The 19,827-nt window shown below is 50.0% G+C and overlaps 1 protein-coding gene across 1 annotated transcript in view; it reads right to left on the bottom strand.

The window, feature by feature from the left end:
- Nucleotides 1-281: 281 nt before the first annotated feature.
- The window catches only part of LOC147448377 (chloroplast envelope quinone oxidoreductase homolog), an 81,085-nt gene continuing 61,539 nt past the window's right edge, over nucleotides 282-19,827 (bottom strand). Inside the window, exon 5 of the mRNA XM_086521016.1 lies at nucleotides 282-908. Within this exon, the coding sequence (XP_086377142.1) occupies nucleotides 441-908 (468 nt within the window). The 3' untranslated portion in view covers nucleotides 282-440. The remainder of the gene's footprint in view (nucleotides 909-19,827) is intronic.

Genomic DNA, 19,827 nt, shown 5'->3' with positions numbered 1-19,827 from the left:
CCATATAGTGTCATGATCTTGGTGCGTCTCATAGTATTAATTTCTTTTTCAACCTCCCGAAAGAGCAAAATCTATAATGATCTGTGATTTCTTTGCTAACACAATTTGTTTAGCATTTCAAAAGTCGAGAGAATTTTGAGTTTGTCGTTAGGAATATTGACCATTCCTTTGATGTGCTACTCTTGGTATGATGAACCTCTTGTGGGAAGGAGTAGTTTGTGAGTTTCAAACTATCAAGCCTTGCTACCGCATTTTATAGTGGTCAAAAGAAGAATGCCACATAGCAATTGTGTTTTATTTCAAGCGCTCAGTATAATAGGTACATTGGCCACATAAAAATAAGTAAAGTGGGTAGGCTTAGTGATAGTATCACTTCTTATATTACAAAGCAATATTGGCTTGTATTAATGTGTATGGATGGATTGAGACACCAGTGTCTACTAGGCAGTGACCACAATTTTCCCAGTTGCATGCCCTTCTATACTTCTTGCCCATGCCTCTTCAGCTCTTGACAACGGATGCTGGGAGTCTATGATCGTTCTCAATTTTCCACCTCTCGCAAGCTCTGCAAGAAGATCAAGGTCTTCAGCCTTCGCAGACAATACATACGGTACCAGCTCCTGCTGACACATGGCAAGTTTCTTCAAAGCAGTTGTTGCAAGAGACTTGATATTTGGCGTGAGATCTATTACTTTGGCAACAGGCTTCAGATTAGCACTAAAAGTAGACCAAGGAATTCCGCTAGTACAGTGGATAACTGCATCATAGGCACGCCCCGAAGGACTTCGCAGCTCTGCCCCCTCGGCGCTCTTGTAGTCCACAACTTCATCAGCACCTAAATTTTTTATCAACTCCATGTTTCGAGCTCCACATGTAGCCGTGACGTGTGCTCCACACAATTTTGCAATCTGCAGCAGTGACACAAGCTTAACATTTCATTGATTGTTTTAGCACCTCCTAGTAACGCATAAGCGTGAAAGGGATGATGCCCATTTATGGCTAGAAAACCCCAAATGTCCTAACCTTTCCAGCCATGAACCGCACCTGACTTACACAAAGGTCTGTGAATTGTGTTGTGTTGCGGTACTCACTCTACAGTAATCCTTTTCCAATTTTGGGATACAAGCAACCAGATTCAGCAGTAGACTCAACAAAGTCCCGAGCCAAATACTGAGGTCTAGAACTTGGCTAGTGTATGGCCTCGTGCTTGTCGCAGGCATGAATTGGATTTGGGTTTTTCCTATTTCTCTACAGTCCCAAACTTTCTCAAGCTTAAAGACTTTCACAGAAGCTTTTGATGTAAGCTATAAAGAGAACAGGATAACACAGCACATTAATGTCACTCACCAGAGTCTGTGAGCAGCCTTTAAATGTCAATTTCCCTTTCTGATTCCTAGATGGGCCTACGGGATATGTTTGATAACTCTCAACCTTCAAGTGAGAGATTGTGAAGCACAGGCAGTAATCATTAGACAAGGAGAATGTGTAAATCTAGAATTTATTTTTCACTTTTGTTATCATCATTAGTTTTGTGTTGGCCACACAGGCTTCAGATGAAGCTTTTGATGTAAGCTATAAAGAGAACAGGATAACACAGCACATTAATGTCACTCACCAGAGTCTGAGAGCAGCCTTTGAATGTCAATTTCCCTTTCTGATTCCTAGATGGGCCAATGGGATATGTTTGATAACTCTCAACCTTCAAGTGAGAGATTGTACAGCACATGCAGTAACCATTAGACAAGGAGAATGTGTAAATCTAAAATTTATGTTTCACTTTTGTTACACTTTCTGATGAGAGTTATCATCATTAGTTTTGTGTTGGTCACACGGGCTTCCTAGGCAAGGTATTTAATTCACGAACTTTGATAGTAGGAGAAAGGCATTCTTCAGCTGCTCTTTTGTCCCCTCTATGTGCAATAAGAAGTCCACTAATTTGGCCCCCGCAGCCTCTTCCACACTGGAGTTTCCTCTGTTGTTTCGGTCGCCACCCACGCCAGTAGGGAAACGCCTAACCCCGACCTCCTCGCAGTAGTAGACACAGATGGAGGCTCATGCTCCGCCACAGAGGGACTCAGATGAAGCCCCCTTGCCTGACCCGCCGAGCCCACAACTTGCTCTGGCGCCAGCAGAGCAAGCGAGCTGTAAGGTGCAGCGGAAGTGAATGTTGAACTTTGCTCAAGATGAGTGCTCTGAACTGTGCTCAAGGTTCCTTTTACTTACGGAAGGGAGAGCCTTCCGTTCCATTAGTGAGAGAGTGTAAGTGGTCACAAACAAAGTGGGTAAACACTGTGAATGAAGGTGCTGAGACTGAGACATAGAGAGACAGGAATACGACATCAGAATGTTGTTAAACCCTCCTCCGAAGGCCCCACTCTCTATGGCGAGAGCGGTCTACTATTGATTGCACAAATCTCTACAATGCAAAGGACTAGCCGACGATGTCGACGATGACAAGATGGGCTGAGATCTGAAAACGCTAATGGCTGAAATCTGCAAATCTTTATCTGCTGAAGTCTGACTCTATGTCGGTGACAATGGCGATGGCGACGATGCGATGACGACACGCTGAAAACGCAGATGCTGAAATCTGCGTCTTCCGGGCTGAATCTACAAACTTCGGTGGATCTGACCGTGCGGCGAGGATCTGCTGCGGGAAGGTGAGATCCGCGCGGTTTGGGGGTTCTACTCTGGTGTCTCTATGCTGAAAACTGAAAACGCTGGTCTATTTGCTGATCCTTTCGCGGAGAAACTGCAAAACGCTAGGTTGCTTGCTGTTCCAAAAACGCTAAGGCTGATCTGGGGTCTGCTGCAAAAAACGCTAGGTAAACTGTTGGGAATCTGCTAGTGCTTGGTGATCTTGCTTGTCCAAAAAAGCTGAGGCTCGAAGGTGATCTGCAAGCTGAAAACGTTGGACTTCTTATTGGCTGAAAACGCTCGGTGATCATGCCGGGGGAGGGGGGTCTTGCTAAGAAGGTGCACTGTTGGATATCTGGTCCCTGCTGCCTCTTCTGCCAGAAAGTGCTAGCGCTAGGTTTTCTTATATACTTGCTGAGTCAAATTGCCCTACCCAGTTTTCCGACAAAGTCACTTAAAAATAATAGGTGAAAAATGGCAAAAATAGGGAAATTAGGTTTTCTGCAATGTAAAATGCTCCTAATGGAATCTACTGGTAATGCTAATGATCATGCTGTGTGCAACCAGAGGATATGCATCTACTCTTAAGTGTCTGGACATGCACGGTCTGCGAACAGACTGACAAAGGTGCCAGAACACTTCCTAGGCTAGACTGATTGAACTGAACTGAACCCATGTCATGAAGTAGCTTGTCCACGTACACATAGGGTTAGATGTGCACGTGCCATCCCCTCCTTTTCAAAGTGACGTACTGGTACCGAACTGTATGGCGTTGAGGGAGATCGCCAACAATGTTTGGAATCCTGGAAAGGACTCTTCGCCGGCCCACTCTAATGCGTGGGCCATGCGACACTTGAACTTCATAAAGGTCTGCAACGCTTGCTTCTTTGGGCCGCGCCGAAAGCGACCCAAAGTCATCTGTGGCTCCTTCAATGCTTCAACTTTGTCTAGAGTCATGCGTCTACCTTCTTCAAGAATCTCGGAGGATGAAAATTCCTGAAACCACTTCCGACACAAAAACATGAACATACCCATTCCATGTAAAGTGACTAGAAAAAGATTTTTCTTTCGAAAAAACTGTGCATGCAATGCAGATGAACAAAGTGACCAAGTGGCAAACTGTTCATCAAACACACGCAAAAAATGGGGTCGAATCTTGACTTTCTGATCTACTGATCTAAATCAATCAACAATGGCAAACCACAATGGAAATGCCGATGCTTGATGCTCAATCCTTCTTGTGCTCTTTCGGATACTGTGTCATGCCAAGGAAGAGACATGGATTGTGAATTCCTTGAATGCAAATATTTCATCTTTTCATGAGTAATCCGCATACATCCGTGCTCATTCATGAGTGAATCGTGTTCATCGTGCAATACGGCATGCCTGTGAAAAGGGATCACATAAAGACGGTGACTAAAATATAGGAAAGCATCACGAATGAAACACTCGAACAATGAGTACCGACTAATCATTCGAACACATAATACTTCCTGTGGGGGTTCTTGGGACCTCGACTCGAGAGCCAAGATCGGTTCTTCGTGACTGATCGAATCTACAATGAGGTTAGCTTCACTAGACAAAGTATCAACTAAACCATCATCCTTGTGAACAATCACATCACTATCTTGTAAATCATCATGCTTATTATTATTATGCAATTCATCATGCTCTTGAGTAATCACACCTTGATCATGCAAATCATGTGTGTCGTGCTTTGGAGAAGACGAGACTCAGAGAGTCTCCTTCTCCTCATTATTTTCAATCTTCGCCTGCACATTAGAAATGAGAGATGAAGAATGAACAACTTGCTCCCCACGAATGACAATGGGAGAGTCACTTTTAGCATCGAAAGTGAACGTATTAGCTGCCCAATCAATGAGAGGGTTATGCTCACGAAACCATCGAATGCCTAAAAGCATATCACATCCTGAGAGAGGAGAGACTACAAATTTTCTGCTGAAGGACGCTTGTTGAACAATGAACAAAACATCAAGGCACTCTTGTGTGATGAGAGTGTCCATACCGGGAGCGAAGCCCGACACCTCGAAAGGAGATGTCTTGCTAACCTCCAAGCGGACTCTTTCGACAAGAGAGTCACTAATCACATCATGTATACTTCTTAGGTCAAACAATATGACAAAACCCTGACCCTTCACATGAGCATAACACTTAATGAGAGACTCATCAATGGGAGGATCATGACAAACTTGGGTCACACTCGTGTTCTCATTTATTGCATTGACAGAGGAAGTGGGTTCTGTGGGTTCTTTAGATTCATTAGAGTCAAGCTTAGGACATGTTCTTTTTATGTGACCCTTGATGTGACAATGATAACAACGACCTTCCTTAGAATAAATGCTTTGTTCTTCCGACGTGATGTATCCTCCTAAAATTCCTTTTTCTACCTTTTCATCTGGAGTGAGCTTACGTGTAGCAATTGTGTTAGCTTTATCCTTAGGTTCATTTTGAGTGTTCTTTTCTGAGAGACTAGAGGAAGATTGGTTAGAAGAGTTACCGTTCTTACCGTTTTGAGAAGTCTGAGTGATACTTGGAGAAGTCTTGTTTTCCTAGGGTTTCCCTTGTTGTGCTTCATCTCCTATGCGAGAGCAATCGCCACCGCTTTGTTGAGATCGATTGGATCAAGTACCTCGACATCAAACTTGATATACTCATCCAATCCATAAAGGAATGCCTCCTTGCGCTCATCATCCGATTTGCGTAATTGCGTGCCGAGCTGCAAAACACGATTAGAGAAAGACATAACGAGCATACCATTTAGCTTGAGACTGCGCCAATCGTCCTTCAATCGTGCGAGGTACTGTGGTGGCATAAACCGCGCCTTGAGCTTGTCTTGGAAGTCGACCAAATTAAAGGAAAGGGGCGTGTCTTCATCGGCTACCTCTAGGTGCGCGGCGAATTGTGCCTCTTGCCATGCATGGTACCAATTAATGGCATCACCGGAAAGGTACATAGCTACCGTCAAAAACCTTGCTATTTTGTCTACTTAGTTGTCGCAAAATAAGCATTAAATTGATGCAACCAAGAATGAATAATAGTAGCATCCATCTTACCATCCTACTTACTGAACGTCAACTTCTCGATGAGGGGGTGGTTGGAGTCGGAATCGCGGCTTGCGCCACTGGATGAACCACCAACCTCTTTGGTCGGCTCGGGTTTCGAGGTAAGTACCTGTAGGACCAACTCTTGGATGCGTTGGTGTCACGTGACACATCTAACCCTATGTGTCCGTGGACAAGCTACAACACGACAAGGGTTCAGTCAGTCCAGTCAGTCTAGATTTAGAAGTGATCTGGCACTTTTGTGAGTCTGTTCGCAGACCGTGTATGTCCAATCACTTAGTGTAGATGCATATCCTCTGGTTCCACACAGCATGATCATAAGCATTCCCATCAGAATCCATCAAAATCCTTCAGGGAAACTTTCCAGTGCATTTAGCCTATTTTCCCTATTTTTGACATTTTTCACTTATTATTTTTAAGTGACTTTTGTTGGAAAGTAAGTAGGGCAAATTGCGTAAGTTTGTATATAAGCAAACCTAGGCTAGCACTAATCGGCAGAAGAGGCAGCAGAAGCACCAGTGCTCAACAGGCAACTTCTCAAGCAAGAACCCCTTGGTGGCGACATCCCTCCAAGCAAGAACATCCCCAGTCCTAGCGTTTTTCCTCAAGAAGCCATCGCCACAAATTTCCTCTTGGCTAGCATTTCCTCAGCAAGAAGTCATCGCCAGCAGATCCCAGCATCTAGCGTTTTTCCAAATATGTAGCCCTAGAGCTCTAGCGTTTTCTAGATCTGCAGCATTAGCGTTTTCAGCATGACAGAATCGCCCTCATAGCAGCAGATTTTCAGCAGGTAAAGATCATCATTTTTCAGCCCTAAGAACCATCAGATTTCAGCAGATAAGCACCGACAGTTTCTAGCCATAAAGACCAGCAAAATCAGCGTTTTCCATAGCGTATTCGACAACAGCAGAATTCAGCCAGCAGCGTTTTTGGACAGCAGATTAGAAGTTGCAGATTTCAGCCATAGAGTCAGTCTCGCCATCACCGTCGTCGACACCGACATAGCCTAGACTTGCATCAGTCACATGCATTCAGTTTGTACCAGTTTGTGCAATCAATAGTAGACCACTCTCGCCGACGAGAGTGGGGCCTTCGGAGGAGGGTTTTACAACATCTCTGGTGTCATATCTCTCTTCTCTCTCTATCTCTCAATCTCATACACTTGCACGCACAGTGTCCATTCACTTTGTTGTGATCATTGCACTCTCTCATTAAGAACGGAAAGCTCTCCCTTCCATAAGAACAAAAAGGAACCTTGAGCACAGTTCGGAGCACTCATCTTGAGCAAAGTTCAAACATTCATTCCGCTGCACCTAACAGTTGGTCTCTCAACGCGTCATGCTCTAACTCCAAGGCCACTCTTTTTTTCTTCGCGCTCGCGATCCAAGTTTGCCTTTCTTTCTTTGCGCGCGCGCGGCGCACGCTCCAAGGCAACGTAATTCGCTTCTTGTTGTGACATCATGTCCATCATCGACTTGACCAAAGCCTCCATCGGATTTGGTACAATCCTTGGCGTAGGTGGAGAAGGGGGAGGGTCGGAAAAACCTCGTGGTGGGGAAAGCTCTTCTTCGCCACTCCCATGCTCGCCACCTCCATGCGAAGTATCCATTCTGCTTCGGGTGATGACCATACACTTGAAGTCTTGGGTTCTTAAGTTCACGAGGAACTTGGGTTCTTGTGGGTCTTGGTTCTTGAGGTTCTTGAGGGTCTTGAGTCTTGAGGTTCTTCTTTAGCTTGCAATCTGTGTTAGAGAAGGATCTTCTCTTTACTCGAGCTCTTCTCTTTTCCACGGGTGCACCCCTTGGCGGCCTTGCGCTCACACCAACGTTGCTTTTTCCCACCTCACCTCGATTGGGCGGCCGCTAAGTGCACGGTCCGCTCTCAATGAGTGAAAAGAGGCACAAGGGGAGGCTGGACAAGCCCTTTTTTCTTGGGTTTCCTGTCACGCTTCAAAAACACGATTAGGAATCGACACGCCCAAGAGGACTTGGGTTACGTGCGACCGCAACAAGCAAAAAAAATATTCTTGTGGTTCTTTCCTTGAGTGATACAGAACACTACCATAGCTCTGATACCAATGTAAGGTGCAACGGAAGTGAATGTTGAACTTTGCTCAAGATGAGTGCTCCGAACTGTGCTCAAGGTTCCTTTTACTTACTAAAGGGAGAGCCTTCTGTTCCATTAGTGAGAGAGTGCAAGTGGGCACAAACAAAGTGGATAAACACTGTGAATGAACGTGCTGAGACTAAGAGATAGAGAGAGAAGAATACGACACCAGAATGTTGTCAAACCCTCTTCCAAAAAGGCCCCATTCTATATGGCGAGAGCAGTCTACTATTGATTGCACAAATCTCTACAATGCAATGGACTTGCGGAGGATGTCGACGACGACGAGAAGGGCTGAAATCTGAAAACGCTAATGGCTGAAATGTGCAAATCTTTATTTGCTGAATTTTGACTCTATGTCGGTGACAATGGTGATGGTGACGATGCGACCACGACACACTGAAAACGCAGATGCTGAAATCTGCGTTTTCCGGGCTGCATCTGTAAACTTCGGTGGATCTGACCGTGCGGCGAGGATCTGCTGCAGGAAGGTGAGATTTGCGAGGTTTGGGGGTTCTACTGCGGTGTCTCTATGCTGAAAATTGAAAACGCTGGTCTATCAGCTAATCCTGTCACAGAGAAACTGCAAAACGCTAGGTTGCCTGCTGCTCCAAAAACGCTAGGGCTGATCTAGGGTCTGCTGCAAAAAATGCTAGGTAAACTGCTGGGAATCTGCTAGTGCTTGGTGATCTTGCTTGTCCAAAAACGTTGAGGTTTGAAGGTGATTTGCAAGCTGACAATGCTGGACTTCTTATTGGTTGAAAACGCTAGGTGATCATGCCGGGGGGGGGGGGTTTCTCGTTGAGAAGGTGCACTGCTGGATGTCTGGTCCCTCCTGCCTCTTCTGCCAAAAAATGCTAGCGCTAGGTTTTCTTATATACTTGTTGAGTCAAATTTCCCTACCCAGTTTCCCAATAAGTGAAATATGGTAAAAATAGGAAAAATAGATATTTTGCACTGTAAAATGCTCCTGATGGAATCTGATGGTAATGCTGATGATCATGCTGTGTGTAACCATAGGATATGCATCTACTCTAAGTGTCTGGACATGCACGGTCTGCGAACACACTCACAAAGGTGCCAGAACACTTCCTAGGCTAGACTGATTGAACTGAATTGAACCCATGTCATGAAGTAGCTTGTCCACGTCTACATAGCGTTAGATGTGCACGTGACACGAGCCTTGTAGCAGAGGTGGAGCGCCTTTAGGCCATCTTTGTTATCTGCAAGATCATTGGCAATCGTCCCGGTAGAGATGAGGTACTCGACGACCTCCAGGCCCGCCTTCTAGCAGAGGTGGAAAAGATTATTGACATCCAGCCTTTTGGGCGAGGACACTACTAGATTGAGTTTCAGACTCCCGTGATGGTTGCCAAGGTCATTTCAATGAGCTCGTTGGCCATCCGAGCAGTCAGAGCTCATCTTAGATTGTGGCTACATGGTTTCGATCCAGCTTTGGATGTTCTTGTCGAGGAGGCAGATCTGCCCATTTCGGTCTACTTCCCCACACTGAGAAAAAAGTACTTATCGCTTCTTTCCAAGATTGGTTCCGAGATCGGGACAGTCATGGAGACCCCACGCACGGCAGCTCTAGTTGCAGCCAAGGCTGTTGGTGTGCCTTCTATACGTTATGGTTCGTGACACTTGGTTCTCCTACCTAGGGTGAGTGGGCAGTGGTTACGCCAGAGGTTAGAGTATTTGAGACTCCCGAACCAATGCTTCATTTGCAAGCAGATGGGCCACTTAGCGAAGGCCTGTCCTCGCAGGAGATCTCAACCCACAACGCATGGCTGAACATTCCCAACAAACAGGTACCCAGGACACACAGATTGGCACTTAGGCAAACGATTAACCAACTGATGGTTGGTAGCAGGTACCCGACAGCCGTCGACAAGGACGGGCTTGTCGCACTGCCCCCTTGGTGGCCGAGCTCCTCTAGTTCAGCAATATTGGGTTTTGACAGGGAGCCGTTTTGACCCCCCTGCAGCAGGAGTCCTCTGAGGAATCGCCCCTCCACCTCAGCCTCACCACCGCCACCACCTCCCTTCCCTCCATCCTCAACCTCCTTTGATCCGCCAACCCCTCCCCCTCCTCCACACCCACCTCACGCTCCCCTCTTTCACCTGCTAGGTCCTCAGCCTCATGACCTGACCCTTCCTACACTCCTCCGACACAAGGGACTAGACACTCATCTGCAGCTAGACGCTCCCTTGGAAGTACTTTTGCTTTGAGCCGAACGAATGGCTCGAGAGGGACAGCCCTACTTGAGGACGCAATTTTTGGTTCAGGACTCCCTTTTTGCAGGAATCCCTCGTGGGCTGACCAGTTTTGATATTGACAGACGCTAGGATTTTTCCGACTACAGCTTCACCCGTTTCCTTGGTGACCCTTCTCCCGACCTTGAGGCAGCTTGCTTTCGAGTGCACGTTCTCTTTCTGGCAGCCAGGGGCACCAAGGCTTTGGATACAGTAGGTTTCTCCTTTCCGTTGTGCGGCTGGGATCACACAGAGTGGACCTTGCACACAGTTCTTGACTAGCTCCAGGTTCAGGCTGTTGAGTTCTCACACCACACAGGGGGCCTAGGGGTGATAGATTTGGTACAAACACTTTGGCCTCAAGCCAAGTTCAGTGTGATGCCACCGGATGCAACAGGATGTAGACACCCTGTGATTCACTTGTTTGCAGACACTCAGAGCCCCCCTTGCTATGTATTTGTACATGAGGATTCTTCGGCAGAGGATATAGCCCTACGGACTGTGCGCTCTGGTTGGGTCTAGGTGTGACGGTCACTTCAGATGCATTTTTATAGAGGTTGCTCGGATGCGGATTATTCCATCCAAACCAGCCTCGAAGATAGAGAGATTGGCTGATATAGCAGCATTGGTCTTTTCTCACTGATCCCATGAGGATTGTCTCAGAGGCATTCAAGGAGGGGTATGTATGACTATTGTGAACTCATGGTAGCAGGCCCCTATGGGCAGAGGTATTATTGTGCCAAGTAGGACCCAGTGGATTACTATGCAGGTTCATGGTTGCCTCATGGGCTTCTTGAACATCTATGCACCCAATGTGGGAAGTATACAAGCTGAGTTTTTGGTCACATATTGTAGAGTCTTTGTCGCACGCACAGTAGTGGTGTGTTGGGGGAGACTTCAACATGTTGGAGGACCCTCAGACAGGATTGGAGGTAGTCATTCTACTATGCACAGGGCTGAGTTAGCAGCTTGGGAGCGGTTATGCATGACCTTGACGATTTCAGATGTTTGGCAGCATGCAGGTTTTGTGCGGTCTCCAGACATTTTACCTTTTTCTTGCTCTAGCCGTAGAGTCGGAGGAGTGAATCTATCTTGGATAGATCGCTTCTACGCGAGAATCCGTCTCTTTGACATGGGAGGATCTGTTTGCATTCTTGCGGGGACTTCTTTCTCGGATCATGCGCCAGTGATTCTTACTATGACTGACAGACAGAGGAGTGGGAGTGTGATGATGCGCATCCTCGAGAGGATCTTGCTAGATATAGAGCTCACAAAGAGGGTGGCAGCACTTTGGACAAAGAGCTTGGACACTCAGGGCTCCCCTACTAATAGAGTGGCAACTGGACTTGTTGAGCGTAGCCACTTCTTCCTTCAAGAGGCTACACTCGTTTGGTTGCATCCAAGGAGGAGGAACAGTAGCTTAGACGAGGCATTGCTTCCCTACAATGGATGCAGGAGCGCCACCCTGACAATCCTTGGTTAGAGGAGTAGATGCAGTAGGCTCCATAGGAGCTGACCACCATTGAGGAGCAGCGCCGTGAGTTTGCCTTTTATCGACAGGCATCTCAATGGACCCAGGTGGGCGACAGAGTAACTAGTGACTTCTGTGAGACTGTGAGGACTCGCCATGTTAGCCAGTTGAGTCAAAGCTTGCGAGTATGCATGTGGTTGCTACTAACGTTTACCGTGAGTTGCTTTCAACTGAGCCTCTGTCAGAGCGTCAGGGAGTATGCAAAGAGCAGGTTTGGGCACAGATGCCTTGCCTAGTTACTAAGGAGTTGTGTCAGAGACTAGAGATGCCTCTCCAGCTAGAGGAGCTACATGAGGCCCTCAGAGCACTTCCCCAAGGTAGTTGCCCAGGGGGACAATGTTTTGACACCCAATTTTTCTCGGAGTACTGCGAGCTGCTTAGTTCGGATCTATGTAGCGCCTATCAGCACATCTTGCACATTAGAGAGATGCCTGATAACTTGAGTAAGGGAAGGGGCTTATTCCCAAGGAGGGGGGCTCCTTGGATGAAATTCGGTAATGGGCGACCCATCACTATTCTCAACTTAGCCTATAAATCTTAGCGAAGGCTCTGAGTTTGAGAATTCAGCCACTACTTGAGAGCATTATATATGAGACTCAGACAGGTTTTGTCAAGGAGCACAGTATCCTTGACAACATCTTTATCTTCTGGGAGGCGTCGGCCCTCGCACGTCTCCGACGAGAGGATCTTGTGATACTCTTTCTCGACTTTGAGAAGGCTTATGATAGAGTTGACTGGGATTTCTTGGAGGGCACTCCACGAAGGATGGGCTTCTCTGATGTTTGGATCAGAGGGATGTCAGCTCTCTACAGATGTGCGCACAGTCATGTCACGTGACACATCCAACCCTATCTGTCCGTGGACAAGCCACAGCATGACCAGGGTTTAGTTCAGTCAAGTTAGTCTAGAATAGGAAGTGATCTGGCACTTTTGTGAGTCTGTTCGCAGACCGTGAATGACCAGTCACTTAGATTAGATGCATATCCTCCGGTTGCACACAGCATGATCATCACCATTCCCATTAAAATCCATCAGAATCCATCCGGGAATTTTCTAGTGCATTAAACCTATTTTTCCTTTCTTTTTTCCGAGAAAAAGATCCTTCTATTAGTTAATGAAAACTGCCCATAGGGCTACAACCACCTCTGCAAGAGAGGGCTACAACAAGCATGATGGGGAGACTCTCCCAATGAAAAAAAAAACAGCATATATACAATGAGGTTAAATCAAGAGATGGGAGGAGGGAAGAGCCACACAGGTGGACAGTAGTGCCATCTGAGCACCCCATGGACTATGGTGTAGAAAGGCCCAGGGCGCCAGAGTCGAAGGAAAGCCTCGCGGCGCTCTCGCATGCAGTCGGAGCTGCCCTGTAGTCCCTCAAGCTGTCCTCTGAAAGTATGGATCAGCTCTAGCCAGAAGTCACGAACAGTCTCTGTTGGTGGCATAGGGCGAGCCTCAAAGATGCGGAAACAGCGGGCCCGCCAGATGAACCAAAGTGTCAAGCCACGGATGAGCTCCCAACACTCCTCTCTCTCACTGCACCACTCCTGTGGAGTAAGCTCTGTAGCAGGCTGAAGTGTAGGACGTCCCCCCTGCATCACTATCATCCTGTTGGTGGAAGATAGCTCAAACGGAAGTGCCGAGCCCGTGAGGGTGGACCAAGCCGCTGCCCCCCAAGTGTACTGTCGAGCCGTGGAGAGAGCAGGCATCAGCCGAAGAACTCGTAGCCACACCTGCTGGGCCGAGGGACAGTCCCAAAGACAGTGACGCTGACTCTCCACTAAATGGTCGCAAGCTGCACATGTGGCCGAGAGACCACTATGCACTAGCCAGCTCCCTACTGCTGTGGCTCTATGTGCGACCAGCCACTGAAACAAGGTGACTCGCCTCGGCTGTCTGGAGTCCCACAACCTCTCCCAAAAGTCTGCCAAGAATTCGACTATGAGACCCTCCTCCTGCCAATGACGTGTTGCAGCGGGGAGGGCCTCTCTCTGTGCTGCTAGTATATGCCGTCCAAGCCGAACAGTGTACTGAAAGAAGGGGACTCCTGCGTGGTCTGCAAAAGAGAAGGGGTCCCTCCATAGCCACTCACCAGGATCCCACTGTACTCGTGCCAGTGGACAGCACTCCCAAGCCCAAAGCCTCCAGTGTCCAATCTGAAGGGCTGTTGGGTCAGGGTCTATGACACAAGTCCTCCCACAGATGCCCACAACTCGGATCCTCTGGAAACAGCACTTTGCTACCTACGGGGCCTCTACTGCAACTCGTTGTAATCGTCCCCCACCCTGAAGCTCGAAGAACAGGGCTGGGACAGTCTCTGAGCAGGCCATGACTGAAATGAGAACCTCCGGTCGTGTGAAGGCTCCCATCCACCGGGGTGCTACTGGCTCGAGAGGCGTGAGCCACTCAGCTGGAACTGACTCTGAGATGTCCTGACACATGCTCTGCACCCCTCTCATGTTCTGCAGCTGGAAACCCTGTACCTCCTCTGACAAACCTGTGAACTCTAGCCAGTCACCTAGAGAGCGTGCTGGACCTGTTGCCATGGGACCCCAGGAAACATGAGGTCGACTACCAACCAAGTGGCCTCTCTGAGTGCTAACCATGGGGTTCCAGACGAGGGGCTGCCGTAGGTGCTCCTCCGTGCACATCGGCTGTCGCTGCTCTAGGCCACGCCGTAGGAGCTCCCAAGAACGAAGAAAACTCACAGCGAAACGGTCCTCTAATCTCCTGCTCAAACCAACTCAGCGCATCTCTGTAAAGATCCATCTGGTCGAAGGTTGCCAAGGGCCTCCTGACTGAGGCACCCTGGCACGAAGCCTCTGCAACAAGAACTCCTTCCAGGGCTCCTCACCTGGAAGAAGTCCTCTGACTATGAACTTCCCTAGAAGGGCTCTGCTCTGCTGTGCTGGATCAATGATCCCAAGCCCTCCCTGAGAACAAGGAAGCGTGATGACCGACCAAGCCACCTTGGCTCGAGCCATCTGAGTGTCACGTCCTGACCAAAGGAAGTTCCTAATCAGCCTCTCTACCTAGCTGATACAAGAACTCGAGAAGATCCAACAGGAGGTGATGTACCACATAGTCGCCAACAGCACCTGGTTGGCAACTACTACTCTACCAGCCAGCGACAGACGTGCTGAGCTCCAATGTAACAGCTTTCTCCTGATGGACAGGAGAAGAGGAGCAATCTGCTGCTCGGGAGACAAGTCCAGACCAACCTGACAACCCAAGTATCGAACTGCAGTCCCCGGGAGAATCCACCTGAAACCCTCTACTGGCATCCAATCTGGCATAGGAGCACTACCAACCGAGAAAGCCACTGTCTTTCTCCAGTTGATCAGTGCGCTCGATGCACAACAGAAGGTCTCCAGAGCCTGCTCACATCTGTGAAGATTGGCCTCCTTGCCATCTAAGTACAAAGCTGAGTCATCGGCAAACTCAGCATCCAGTAGCTCCTCTCCCCGAATAGGGAGTGCTAAGCCCCGGAGACCAACCTGCTGTGACACCAAAAATCTGCTCATCGCCTCCGCATAGAACAGAAAGAGAAAGGGGGCAAGAGGACAGCCCTGTCTGACCGAGCGTGTGAGCATGAAGCGCTCACCTCTCCCCCTTGCCAAAAGCACCGGACTATGAGCCTGTCTGTACAAAGCTGACACCCCTCTGATCCAAGCATCTGAGAATCCCATCCTGCGAAGAGTGCCCTCTAGAAAGTCCCACTCAACTCGGTCGTAGGCCTTCTCAAAATCGAGAAGAAGAATCACAAGGTCCTCACCACGGAGCAGTGCCAGGGCAGAAGCCTCCCAAAAAGTAAAGATAATGTCAAGGATACTGCGTTCCTTGACAAAACCTGTCTGAGTCCCATGTATAAGGCTCTCTAAAAGTGGCTGAATCCTCAAACTCAGAGCCTTGGCAAGAATTTTGTAGGCTGAGTTGAGGATGGTGATGGGGCACCACTGTCGAATCTCATCCAAGGAGCCACCCTCCTTGGGAATGAGGTAGATCAGGCCCTCACTCATGCTGTCAGGCATCACTCCTGTGTGCAAAATGTACTGAAAAGCACTACAAAGATCTAGGCCAAGTAGGTCCCAGTACTCCAAGAAAAGCTGGGAGTCAACCCATCCTCACCAGGACAGCTACCACGAGGGAGCGCCCTCAGAGCTGTGTGCAGCTCCTCAAGCTGAAGTGGCATCTCTAGCCTCTGGCGCATCTCCTCTGTCACAAGACATGGCATCTGTGCCCAAACCTGCTCCCTGCATGCATCCTTCCGCTCTGACTGAGGCTCACCCGACAGTAACTCACGGTAAAAGTCAGTAGCGACTGCACGCATATCCTCGGGCTCACAAGCAACTGACCCATCGGGTCTCCTCAGCTGACTGACCTTGGCATGCGAATGCCGAGGCCCCAATGTCTCAAAAAAAGCACCAGTCACTCTATCACCCACCTGAGTCCACCGAGATGCCTGTCGGTGGAAGGCAAACTCATGACGCCTCTCCTCTGTGCTAGCAAGCTCCTGTCGAGCCTGCTGTAACTGCTCCTCCAACCATTGACTGTCTGGATGCTGCTCCTGCATCCTCTGCAGTGAAGCAATGCCCCGTCTGAGACGCTGCTCCGCCTCTCTCGCTGCAGCCCGGCGAGCCAGAGACTCCTGAAGAAAAAAGTGGCTAAGCTGAGCTAGGCCTGAGGCCACTCTGTCTGCAGGTGAATCATGTATGTCCATACCCTCTGTCCAGAGAGCCTCTACCCTCTCTCTGAGTGCTGAGTCCAACAAGACCCTCTCTGGGATGCGGAGCATCGTGCTCCCACTCCTCTGCCTGTCTGCCACTGTGAGGATCACTGGTGCATGGTCCAAGAAGGAAGTCCCTACCAGGATGCCCACTGTACCCCCCAAGTCACTGAAGTGGTCACTAGTGTAGAAGCGATCTGTCCGCGATAGATTCACTCCTCCCACTCTGCGGTCCGATCTAGAGAAGGCAAGACTGTCTGGGGGCCTCACAAAACCTGAGTGTTGCCATGTATCCGAGACTCTCAAAGTCATACAAAACCTCTCCCAAGCTACCAACTCGACTCCATGCACAGTAGCATGGCTGCCACCAATCCTGTCAGAAGGGTCCTCCAACATGTTGAAGTCCCCTCCTATACACCAATGATCGGCCTGCAGCAAAGACTCAACAATCTGTGAACAAAACTCTACACGAGCACTCGCCACATTGGGCGCATAGATGTTCAGGAAGCCCACAAGGCCACCCTGAACCTGCATAGTAGTCCACTGAGCCCTACCTGGCACAATAATCCCTCTGCCAACAATGGCCTGCTGCAATGAGTACGCAATAGTCATACATACCCCTCCCTGGATGCCTCCAGGTCCAAAAGCAACTGACCAAAAGGTATCATACCATCCACGCAAAATCTGACCACAACGCCGAATGCGGCTCTCACACAAATGGTGCTCCTGAAGCATAAGGAGATCAATCACTCCTCCCACAAGGCAACGCTGAAGCTCCTGACGCAATCGGCCCCGCTGTCGCTGAAACTGGGACCCACCTAGTCCCTGCACGTTCCATGAGACGATCCTCATGGGTAGCGAGAGAGAACAGATGCTGCCGCAGCAGCAAGACGGGCTATCTTCGAGGCAGGCTTGGATGGGGAGTAATCCGCATCCGAGCGTCCTCTAGATAGGCGAAACTGCAGTGAGTACCTAGCCCAAGCCCAAGCAGAGCGAGCCGTACGTAACGCAACCTTCTCTGTCCATAAGTCCTCATGAATGTATACATAGCAAGGCAAACACTGCGTATCAGCAAAGAAGTACACCACAATGTGCCTACATCCTGCTGAGTCTGGGGGTGTCACCGCAAACTTGGCCAATGGTCACAAAGTCTGCAGCATATCTGTAACTCCAAGTTCTCCCATGTGGTGAGAGAACTCTAAGACCTGTGTATGCAACCATCCCACCACTGAGTCAAGGGACCACTCTGTCTCGGTCCTACCATAGAGGGGGAAGGAGAAACCAACTGCTGAGTCCAGGGCCTCTGTCCCCCTAGCGGCGAGGAACAAAACATAGACCTTGAAACAGGCTGCCTCATGGTCTGTTGCGGAGTCGCCGAGAAAACGAGTGAACCCGTAGTCGAAGAAGTCCCAGCGGCATCTGATGTCAATGCTCGTCAGCCCACGAGGGACGGCTGCAAGGGAGGATGTCTGAATCTGCAGAGGGGGCCGCAAGAAGGGCTAACCCTCTCGCGCTAGGCGACTCGTGGCAAAGGCGCTGCCAAGAGATCTCCTAGCCGCCGGAGAGGGACCAGTCGCCTGAGCCGACTGAGGAACTGGAGCACGAGGAGGAGAGGGAGCTGGGGAGGGTGGAGGAGAAGAGGGGAAGGGATGGGGCGACAGAGGTAGAGGGACGGGGTGGAGAAGCGACGGGAGCAGAAGGCGGGGAGGATGAGGCAAAGGGAGGGAACTCTGGGGGGGGGAGCGGCTGTTGAGGGAGAAGTGGAGGTGGAGGCTGGCGTAGGGATCTCCTCCTGCTCGAGAGGACCAAAACGGTTCCCCGTGGGAACCCACTGCTGCTGAGTAGGCACCTGAGGGCCACTCTGAGTGCCAGGCTGACGCTGTAGCCCCTGGCGTCGGCGGCCACGGGCCTGCTGCCACCCCTCCTCCACTGAAGCCCCAGGCTCGGAGGGTGGCTCTGCATCTGAACGCTGTGCCGCTGGCTGTGGCTGTGGGCCAGCCTTGGCAGGCTCGGACTGAGGCTATGGTGCAGGTCGCGGCCTCCTCCGTGGACAGGCCTTCGCTAGATGGCCCATCTGGCGGCAAATGAAGCACTAGTTCGGGAGGCCCGAGTACTCCACACTCTGTCGAAACCAACCCCCACTCACCCGAGGTAGAAGGATAACCTTCGGGAGCGTGTGGGTATCTCTGACCAAAACTCGAACTGAGGGAATGCCAGCCGCCTTGGCAGCTACTGATGCTGCCGTGCGAGGTGTCTCCAGGACAGTCCCAATGGCGGAACCGATCCTGGAAAGAAGTGGTAGGTACTCCCTCCGTAAACCCGGAAAGCAGACTGAGATGGGGATGTCTGCCTCCTCTACTAGAACATCTGAAGCTGGGTCAAAACCATGTCGCCACTATCGAAAGTGGGCACGTGAAGCTCGGATGGCCAGTGGACTCATAGCTATGACCTTGGACGCCATCTCGGAGAACTCAAACTCGATTTGATAGTAACCCCATCCGAGAATCTGGACATCCAAAATCTTTCCCACCTCTGCAAGAAGGTGGGCCTGGAGAAGGTCTCGCAGCTCTCCTCTGCTAGGTCAGGTGCCGAGAATCTTGCAGATGACCGAGGTCGCCTGCAATCGCTCTACCTCGGCGGCAAGGCTCGCTTGCTCTGTAGGCGAGAGAGCAAGTCGAATGGTGGGCTCAGCAGGGTCGGGCGAGGGGGCTTCTAGCGAGTCCCTCTGTGGCAAAGCTGGAGCCTCCATCTATGTCTACTGTTGTGGCGTAAGAAGAGGACAACGGGAGGGTGCTGCAAAAGGGCGCGCCAACACTGCTCCAAGGAGTTGAAACAGATGCCGAAAGTGCCGAATTCTGCAAGGAGTAACCGAGGGGGAGGGCCCAAAATTGATGGGTCAACGGGCCGAGTCGGGAAAGGGGGGGGGAATAAAACGGGTTGGGGCTGAGGGCTGAGGGCGTGCGGCGGCAGCAGGGGCTGAGGGCGGGCGGATTGGCTGGAACAGGGCAGCGTGAGGGGGTGTAGCGGGGGCTGAGGGCAGGCGGGAGGGGACAGGCGAGCGGGGGGCAGCGGGGGCTGAGGGCAGCGCGAGGGAGGTCAGCGGGCAGCACGCGGGGGGGGGGGGGGGGGGGGGGGGGGGAGGGGGGAGGCTATGGCGATGGCGCAGCGGGAGTGGACAACAGCAGCGAGCAAGCTAAACCTATTTTTCCTATTTTTGACATTTTTCACTTATTTATTAAGTGACTTTTGTTGGGAACTAGTTAGGGCAATTTTGTTAAGATAATATATAAGCAAACCAGAGTTAGCACTTTCTGGCAAAAGAGGCAGCATGAGCATTGCTCAACAGGTCACTTCTCAGTAAGAACAAGAACCCTTCAATGTGGCGTTTTTGGAGCCAAACACACCAGCGTTTTCTCTCCAACAGCCTCAGCATTTTCAGCCCCTTTCATTGGCGGTTCCAGCCCCTTGCATTGCCCTTTTCCAACCAGA

This window comes from Adiantum capillus-veneris, chromosome 10 (genome assembly GCF_014529385.1).
Source record: "Adiantum capillus-veneris isolate H3 chromosome 10, ASM1452938v2, whole genome shotgun sequence".
In the NCBI taxonomy this organism is placed as follows: domain Eukaryota; kingdom Viridiplantae; phylum Streptophyta; class Polypodiopsida; order Polypodiales; family Pteridaceae; genus Adiantum; species Adiantum capillus-veneris.
The sequence above is the reverse complement of the archived record's forward strand: the minus strand, read 5'-3'. Positions and strand labels throughout refer to the sequence as shown.